This window comes from Osmerus mordax, chromosome 11 (assembly GCF_038355195.1).
Source record: "Osmerus mordax isolate fOsmMor3 chromosome 11, fOsmMor3.pri, whole genome shotgun sequence".
Taxonomy (NCBI): domain Eukaryota; kingdom Metazoa; phylum Chordata; class Actinopteri; order Osmeriformes; family Osmeridae; genus Osmerus; species Osmerus mordax.
Genome location: NC_090060.1, coordinates 16,673,321 through 16,683,329, shown reverse-complemented (window position 1 = coordinate 16,683,329; position 10,009 = coordinate 16,673,321). Strand labels below are relative to the sequence as shown.

Here is a 10,009-nt window from a genome sequence, read left to right as displayed (position 1 = left end):
TTGAATGTATCTTTTTTTAAATAATTATTTTTAATTGTGATAGGAAACACAGTGTAAACTACATAAAATTCACAATATGTATGTGCTTAGTGTTCAATTATATTTCAGGGCCTGAATGTGTTTCTAACATGGTTAGTTTGATATCTGATTTTAGAAGACTAATAAGCAGATCCTGCTGAATTAAGATGTCTAAGTGAGATGTGTGGAAAATAATTTTAATTATTCCACTTTAATTCCATTAAAGCCTTGTTTTGCAGTGCTCAGTGATGTCATCCCTTTTGTTGATTTTCCTCTACGCTTCTTGCTTCTTGTCTTACAGTCTGTTTATTATGCAGACATTTTCTGGTTGTATTTGAATTAGATTAGCAGAGAGTGCAGAATCTATATTGGCTAATTGTTTCATTGTGGGCTCGTATTTAAAGTTTCTGCATCTCCCAGAGCTGCCTTTGTGCCATAATTGAAGAGCAAATATAATCTTTGAGTTCCTCAGTGTTTTATGACATGAGATTCCATCATCACTATGCAGTAGGGGCAGTTCATCACTCCTGTTACGCCACATGTCACTCCCAGAGGCTGGTTGACGAGATTGAGGAAGCTTTAAAAGAGCTCTGTTTCTCAACCAGTCTCTAGATCCACAACACCTCATTTTGTACCTTTCTCGGGTCCAGTTCAGTTCCGCTCAGCCTGCGCCGATACTGTTGTGTTGCGATGAAGTTCTGCCAGATCCAGTGTGCCTTGGCCTTGCTAGGCCTTGCCCTGATGCTGTGTAACCATGGCGCCACCTCTCAGCCTGATCTGGACCTCCGCCATCGCAGACTGCTCCAGAGAGCCCGTGCCGTTGGCGTGGCCACACAGGTGAGCAAGCTCACAGCAGAACATTTTACTACGATTGATTGGATTCAGGTCATATTGATCTCATAAGATGTCTCGGACACGACATGTGTCGCTCTGTTTTGTGTGTTTTGTAGTACTGTGTCATATCCTGTTATGTGCTCTTGGTGAGCAGAGAGGAGATTGGTATTGCAGGAGCTGTTGTGACTTTTTTTAGGGGATTTAACTCAAATAGTTCAAAAGCTGTGTAGTGTAGTCCTCTGACCAACCATTTACTCTTTCTGATGGTCTAATGTGTCACTGCTGTTGAAAGTTCATTTTTAGAAATTTAAACCCACCTGGGAATAGTTTCCTATTCTAGAGAAAAGTACCTAAAAGTAAATATATATATATATACTGTATATATATTTTACATACAGTATATCTTTTTTTTCTTCACATTTCACAGAAACGTGGACTTTAATGATGCATGTGTGTGTTTGTTTCAGGACTGGAGTAAGCGGGCAGTGGAGGATATCTTATCCCAGCTGTCCTTGCCTGAAGCAGAAGCCCAGGAGAGTGAGGTCTCCACTTCGGGGGCTAAAGACGACCTGCGTGTCGAGCTTGAGCGATCGGTGGACAGCCCAAACAACCTTCCTCCCCGTGAGCGCAAAGCCGGCTGCAAGAACTTCTACTGGAAGGGCTTCACTTCTTGCTGAGATCCTGCCTACCTTCAGTGATCCTGCTGCTAATCACTCCACACGACAGAATCCTGGACTTGCACCTGACTACTGCAAACAATCAACATATGTTTTGAACTAAATTCCTGAAATCAAGAGAATGTACCTGTCTAATTTATGAATTAAAAGATAAATAATTGAATGTCATTGAACATGTGTGGTTTTGTTACTACTCATAGGGCTGGTGGCTTGCCACATTGAATGTGACAAATAGTGTCACTCTCTTACAGATTGTCATTCTCCAACAGTCTCTACTGTAATTCTCTGCCATAATTGTTCTGTCTCTCTCACACACACACACACACACACACACTCATTCAAACTTTAAATATACACACTAAAGCTTTACATTAGTTGATACAAGGGTAGAACAATTCCATGAGCATGATCTCGGATGTCCACAGGCAAGCTAAGAGTCTGGCCACATTACCATGATTAGAGATAATTAGCCGCCGCAAGGGATACTTCTGTCGTGTTAAACACCCAGAGAGACACTGTGCAGTGACGTGATTAGAAGTGACACTGAGGAGACAAGGAAAAAATATGCTCTCAGTCCTAATGGAAAAAGCTGCTGCAGTACAGAGCATTAGGAGATGGCACCCGATTACTTAGGAGATGGCTTGCACACGATGGCAGGCCCCGTTCGTGTACTGTGACTGATTAAGCAACCCCAGGAAAAGACTAATGGGCCGTTTGATGCATTTTTCATTACAGCTTATTGGCTGTGCAAACAGGAACACCTTTAGCCAGTTTTGTCCCCTGTGGCTTCACCGACAGACAATGGAGAAAAGGCATTTAGTTTGCAGTAATTGTTACTTAATTATGATTCTGAAACAGTGCAAATATTTGGACACACATGGGCTGATTATCTAGCCTGAAAAGCAACTTTATCAAGCGTTAAAACGTCTTCCCATTGTGGTGTTTACACAAAGCGGATGTTTATCATTTTCTGTGTGTATGTCCAAGTGAGTGTGTCAAAGAAAGATAGAGGAAAAAGGAAAAAGGAAAACCATGTCGGTCAACTAATGTACGACTAACATTTTATAGACGAAAACATGACAAAAACATGACAATTCAAACTACGATATCTTCTTCTCTCACATTGGATGTCCATTATTTCACAATGCTCAATATTGTACAGTCAGTCATCAACATTTCTGTATAACATTCAGCAGGTTTCCAATCAGTGGAGCTGTCAATCAAAGAATGGTATTGTCTTCCTGGCCGCCTTCTTTCACAAACACATCAAAGGAATTAGTCCACTCTACTGCTCCATGTACCTTGGAGATAAGAAAGACACACTCAAACAGTAGGCTCATATCAGTCTCTCCATTATGGAGTTTTGGCTGTCGTCGTACATACAGTGTAATATTAGAAAAGCTTTTGCTTTTAACAATGATGGAACTGGACAGATACGGATTGGATAAGAATCGTGGTGAGGAGATGGAAGCTTAAGGATTCGTTGATTCATAGAAAATATACAATGGGAGGCAACAGGTTTACAATAAAACTAATCAAGATAAACATATACAGGGATGTTCTTGCTGATATCTGAACAACAGTTTACTCTCACTTCAGTCGAGTCAGTGAGCTTGGCTTTATGGGTTCCAGCTGCTTGAGAGGGGGGGGGGGGGGGGGGGGGTGAGTTTGTGTGGGAGTCTTTAATGTCCTCTGATGCTGATGAAAGCTGAGTAAGTTGATGACAGCCATTCGCACAGCAAGGAGCCCATTACATCAAGCAGTGAGAGACCTCACACTCACTCAGACATAAACACACACTGTTGTATCTAATTTGCAGGCACACGTGCATAACCACACGCACAAAATCTCGCATGCAGAAAACACAAAAACAATATGCAAATCTGTTGTCACTGATTATAAAATGTGCAAACACCATGTGAACTATGAGTAAAGAAGCAGTCTGCCCACAACATCGCAATTAATTGAATCATTTAGAGGATAGTCTTCTAGGGGTGTGTATTACCAGTACGTAGGAAACCACTGGCCACACATAGCTGGTGGGTGGGAGGCTGGACGTGTTCATGACAATGTGTTCAGCAACACTGAAACAAGTTGTCTCGCTTTTATGCATTTCGATTTTCTAATAATGACAGGTATTGTCCGTTTTTATTGAAATAGTATATGCAATTGCTACTGTCTCACTAACTCTAATAATTGAAATCATCCAGAGTGGAGAGGTTCAGAGAGCTGTTGTTTTGGTTTTGGTTCTGGAGTTGAATTAAAAATCAATTGATTCCTCTAACATTTGTTGATATAAATTTCAATCTACCTCCCAAATTGGAAAACAACTCTTATTCTGTTATATTTTCGTTACACAGATTTTTTTGTCAAATTGTAAAAAGAAATATATATTAACAGACGGCACACCTGTATGTGGAACGCTAATAAAATTGTGTTCTTTGCAGTTTTTCTGAATCATAATTTTAGTAATCAATTCAGAGAATCTGCTTCAAACCAAAGATAATAGTTGTACAGGACATACTCACACCTTGTTACAGAAAGGATGGACTCCATCCAACCGCAGATATTCAACACTGAATGCCTAACATATCAAACTGTATCAAATCAGGTTTTAATAGCTGTTGTATTGAATTTGTCCAGGAGCAGAAGTGACTGCAGAGTCGTGATTGCTTTTCTCTTTGAATGAGAAACTAAAAAGGAAACTAATGGGACTGCAGTTGGGCTGATAGCAGGATGAGGGAGGCAGTCTGGATTGCGGAAGCAAGGTTGTTTTCTGGTGGATTTGATTTGAGGAGTCAGCCCTCAAGTAAGTATCATACAATGTCAATACCGATCTCTTGATAATATCATATATACAACTGCCATTGACTTACAAGAGGAAACTGAAAGCAATCAGTAACCTCCCCCACTGCTATGAATCACCACCATTCACTGACCTTTTAAACCGCAGCCTATTGGCACGCAGGAGATGCATCCCACTACCATTTGTAGAGAGTCAGAAGCTAGCTAAGTGACTCAAAGAATTATCAATTTTCACGTCCTAATCGTTCCAGTCGTGGTTTTTGACATTCAAATATATTCTGACAGGTGAAAAATCTTCCTAATGGTGGCCTTTCCACTGCAGCCCCCCCCCCCCACACACACACACGCACACACCTCTCTCTCCAACTCACACACACACACACACACCTTTCTCTCCAACTCACACACACACCTCTCTCTCCAACTCACACACACACACACACACACCTCTCTCTCCAACTCACACACACACACACACACACACACCTTTCTCTCCAACTCACACACACACCTCTCTCTCCAACTCACACACACACACACACCTCTCTCTCCAACTCACACACACACACACACCTCTCTCTCCAACTCACACACACACAGGCCTTTATAGAAAATGTAACTCTAACACACAGTTTGCCTAGACAAGACCTTCTCACAGAACCAGAATTATAATAATGGAACAAATTCCGGAAATAAATCTGTTTTATTTCGCAGCTCTTCGCACACAGCTTCAGCATGCGCTGGACCAGAGGTGACGTGAGCAGTCAGAGTGTCCTGGCTCAGATAAGGACACAGCTCTATGTTGGAGAGACACACTGGCCCATCTACCCAATCGCACCAGGTGACAGCCAGTGACGAGGGCATGGAGCCGGAGATAAGAATATATCGCAGCCATCAATCAAGGCCATCACACCCACTCTCACTGTCTGCAAATGCCCTTCAGATCTACCTACACACACATACTGTACTGGAGGGCATCATAGAAGAAGTACTGTAGGTCACCATAGAAGAAGTACTGTAGGGCACCATAGAAGTAGTGCAGGGCACCATAGAAGAAGTACTGTAGGGCACCATAGAAGTACTGAAGGGCACCATAGAAGAAGTACTGTAGGGCACAATAGAAGAAGTACTGTAGGGCACCATAGAAGAAATACTGTAGGGCACCATAGAAGAAGTACTCTATCAAACACACAGGAAGATGACAAGTACATACTGTCGGTTTTAAGTGGACACATATTCTGGAAAAAGACAAACACTTTAGTTTGAGATGTCTGTCAATCAATATCTTGAATTACAACAAACATCTCCCCTAATGTATTCTAGAAAGTGAGATAGTGGAGCAGATGTACGTGCAGAAGGGAATGAAACTCGAAGGAGTATTCAGTACAGATAGGAGGAGAGACACCCCAAGAGAAGGGATCGTTAGTGACACAAGAATAAATAAATTGGATGCTACAAAGGTAGTATTTAGTTGTCAATAGAGATTGATTCTGAGAGCAGGTGCTCTTTTACAGTTTTCGGGATGCATTCATCAGCCAAAACTAAATGCCATTGACTCTTTTGCTGAACTTCCCACTTGTCAGACAAACACATCACTGAGGGAAGGATTGCCTCAGCCCATAAATACATAATATATCCCTCTTCTGCTTGTGCTCTCACATACAGACACACATATCCAAAGAACCCTCCATTCCTTTCAGCTCTGTCTTTAAAAGTAAGATGGAAACTGAATCCTTCAGTGCTGAGATATAATTAACTACAACAGTGTGTACCCCTTGCTTCAGACGAAGGCCTTCTGGTGCACTTAAGTAAATAGGAATTCAGCGTGGGCTAGCGTCGCTGGGTGCTATGGTTGATTATAACAATTGAAGGAAACTGGAGTCTGTCATTGGTGTTGAGGTGAAAGCCAAAGCGACGAAATTGTACATGTTTTGTGTTACATTAAAAACAGTCTTGTCCATCGCAAAATGTTGTGTCAGCATGTGGTGGGTGCTGTTCTGTTTTGTGAATGAGGAATGGAATACTGTCGATAGATGGCAATTTGCAAACAAGTTGTCCTTTTTGTAATTATTATCACTGATTTAGGCTGATTACAGCTCAGAATTGGACTGATTCTGATGACGAGGTGAATGATCCATTAATTTTCTTACTGGAGCATGAAGCTGTGTGTGTTAAACTCTGCTAAGTGATGCAACTAAGTGCAGCTTCCCTTAGAACCACAAACTCTGAGCCACAGCAGACAGCAGAGTCACAATTACTCATAGGAACACATTTGTTTTATTTTTAACTAGTTGGTCAATGGATTGAATGAGATTCAAATTTACATTTACATTTAGTCATTTAGCAGACGCTCTTATCCAGAGCGACTTACAGTAAGTACAGGGACATTCCCCCAGAGGCAAGTAGGGTGAAGTGCCTTGCCCAAGGACACAACGTCAGTTGGCATGACCGGGAATCGAACTGGCAACCTTCGGATTACTAGCCCGCTTCCCTCACCGCTCAGCCACCTGACACCTTGTACCACCTTACATCAAATAATATGTAAAATGTAAATAACCCAAACTTCAGCACATATTTCAGGAAGGACTCCTCATTGTATATTGTAATTGTCATTCAACTGTAGTGCGGTACTAATACTGTGTACCATTACTTCAGCGCAGTACCATAATGTAGGTACAGTCTTTTTATTGTGGCATATTCTTTCTGCAGCAGGCGGATTAGAACCATCATCAGAAAGTGACTGAACGATAGAGAATAAGAGTTTCATAGAGAAATACAGGAAGTGGGAGTGTAAGAAGCCAATGACCTTTAACTTAATTAAAAGACTCAGAGGACTGGGTTCTATACGTATAGTGTCAATGACTCATTCCACTTTCATTTTTATTATTTTTGGCAATTAGCTGGCAGATTATTAAGGTATTGCATCGATGCTTCTTTTGAGGCTGAACTGGTGTGTGCTGTCTGGGTTTGTTTGACCTGCTCTGTGTTATCATTTAAACTTTGCGATCCTCTCTCAATAATAGTATGAAAACAGGATATTTCTTTGCAATAGATACAGTCAACTCTGGAATTATTGGCACCCCTGGCAAAGAGGAATAAAACATTTTTTTTCTTTCCTTTTTGTACTTTTGCTTAAAGATTTAAAAAATATTATTTTTTTATGATACCAACCGTGTGTTTCAATGAATTAATAAGAGTTTAATGTTTAATGGGGATCAGATGGCTGAGCGGTTAGGGAGTCGGGCTATTAATCAGAAGGTTGTTGGTTCGATTCTCGGCCGTGATGTTGTGTCCTTGGGCAAGGCACTTCACCCTACTTGCCTCAGGGGAATGTTCCTGTACTTCCTGTAAGTCGCTCTGGATAAGAGCGTCTGCTAAATGTAATGTACCAGCAATGCAATATTAGTCAATATAAAGGGTATAAACAGTATACACAGTATTGAAAGTATGAACCGTATGATCAGTCTGCTCAGTATGAATACAGTACAGTCTGTGAGCAGCCTGACTGGAGCCCCACCAACACTGGTGATCCTGCTGTGAGGCTATATAAAACTCTAATGGCCGCTGGCAGGAACCACTTCTCAGAAATCCTCCCTGTGAGGCAGTCTAGTGCTGAGGGTGCTTTGATTTTTCAAAACCTCAGTCATCTTCTCTAGCCGCCGAGGTTTGTCCCAAACACAGAGCCAATCTTCCTGAAAGGATTAGTGAGCCCAGTTCTGATGCTAGCACTCACAAACACCAAAGCGTAGAAGGTGGCGCTAGTGATGGATGCCTGGTAGGAGGACTGAGCTCTTACCCCCCCCCCCCCCCCCCCCCCCCAGTATTGAGAAAAACATGTTGTCCAACAACATCTGAAGATGGTATCAGAGTTATCTCTTGAAGTCTGAGGTGTTCCGAGTGAACAACAAGGTGGACAGGACAGTCGCTTGTGGAGACCTGTTGTGCTGACCACCTGCTCTAACGCAGGAAATGTGGTCTGACCTGGTCAGATAGTCGACAACCCAAGAGACCAAAGAGGCTTTTACCGACACGGAAGATAACCATTGTCACTGTCCTGCTACTGCATTCGTTAGTTGCTCTGTTTTTGGATGCAGTGTTTCTAGTCCCCGTTGGACGTCAGGAGGGAGAAAGATGAGGCGGTCAAATGTAACACACTGGCAGCAGATTGGATAATGAGTTTGCAGGTCATTGAGTGGTGGCTGACTGTTGGTTGACTGTCCACAGTACAGAATGTCCGAGGGACTGAAGTCATAGTTACACATAAGAAAGAAAGAAAAAAGAAAGAGATTGCGAGAGCAATACAATATCACAAACATCACGAGAAAATTGGGGCCAACATTGAGCTTGTCCAAAAACAGTGACAGCCCATAAATGTGACAGTGTAAAGTGATTCACAAACATACTGAACACGCATGTGTTCGGAAACACACCCTAAAAACAAATCAAGGAATGTGACAGCTAGATAAAAGCTACGTGTGACTCACACCTTTATGTTTATAAAACACCTACGTATCGCTCATGAATAATGGATGTTGAGGTAGAGAAGGGGAGGGACGGCTGGCAATTGATGCGGAACAGAAGACAAGCCAGTAGATTAATCACACACAAACAGCCCACCATATGTGTGCATGTGTGAGTGTGAGAAAGAGACAAAGAGGAGAGTGAGAGAAAGATAGAAAAGAGAAGGGGGGGGGAATGAGAGAGAGAGACAGGAAGGAGAGTAATTACACGTCAGCTGGGCTAATGGGGCATGAAGTGACTGCCTCTTCTCGTTCGTCTCCCCCGTCTTCTCTCCCGTCATCCATGTCTGCTGGTGACTTGGCTGTCATCGGCTGTACCCGTGGTCACTGCCAGATGGTGAGCAGGGGGCAGCAGAGTGGCCCTCACATGGGCTTATTTGCTGGGCTCTCCACAAGACACAGGGAAAACGTGACACAGTGTGGAAGAAGCAACTTGAGCCATCCTGTGTGTGTGATCATCGGGCCTCAGTCTCCAGGCTAATGCAGAAGATGATCACCCATGCTGAAACCCAATAAGACACTGTGAAATTATTTTTGTGGAATCTTCATAATGTGTTGGATCTGATGGTGTGGCGAGATTAAACACATTTGAACAGCAGGAAGTCTCTCATGGCACAAGTCGGGGAGGTCACTCATGGCATTATGGCTTAAAAAAGAACAATGACACAGACTGTGGGCATTTGTAATTTGTATCAAATAGACTTCACTGTCATTGTATTTGATTAAAAAAATAAAATAATAATAATTTGCTCTGTAGATAATAACCAGGTGTTCATTTATTTAAATTGTATTATATCTGTTCTTATAGTGATGATACTTTTCACCCTCCCATTACAAACTACCAGGACTACAGAAGGAGCACTGTGCTTTAGTACGCAGAACAGGATGAGAGCAGTCGTTTGGAGATCCTCAGTAAACAGCCCACCTAGATAACACGTATGACTAATCTTATACTGCCTGCATGCCCATTATAGAGACCTATCTATCAGTCGATCAACATTTTGACTCTCTGTATCAAGCAGCACAGGCTGTGGCTGGAAAGATATTCAAATTAAAAATGTCACTAGCTCTATGCTCATTCCCACATTCATCCAATATTTACTTTTATCATCTGTCAGCTCATACGTGGATTATTCATGACCTATTTTGTCTCTT

The 10,009-nt window shown here is 42.1% G+C and overlaps 1 protein-coding gene across 1 annotated transcript; it reads left to right on the top strand.

Moving 5' to 3' along the window:
* Nucleotides 1–649: 649 nt before the first annotated feature.
* On the top strand, nt 650–1,655 carry sst1.2 (somatostatin 1, tandem duplicate 2). The gene is made up of 2 exons (XM_067247027.1): nt 650–855; nt 1,320–1,655. The coding sequence occupies exons 1-2, from the start codon at nt 709–711 to the stop codon at nt 1,527–1,529; spliced, it is 357 nt and encodes a 118-aa protein (XP_067103128.1). The 5' UTR covers nt 650–708; the 3' UTR covers nt 1,530–1,655.
* Nucleotides 1,656–10,009: the final 8,354 nt, after the last annotated feature.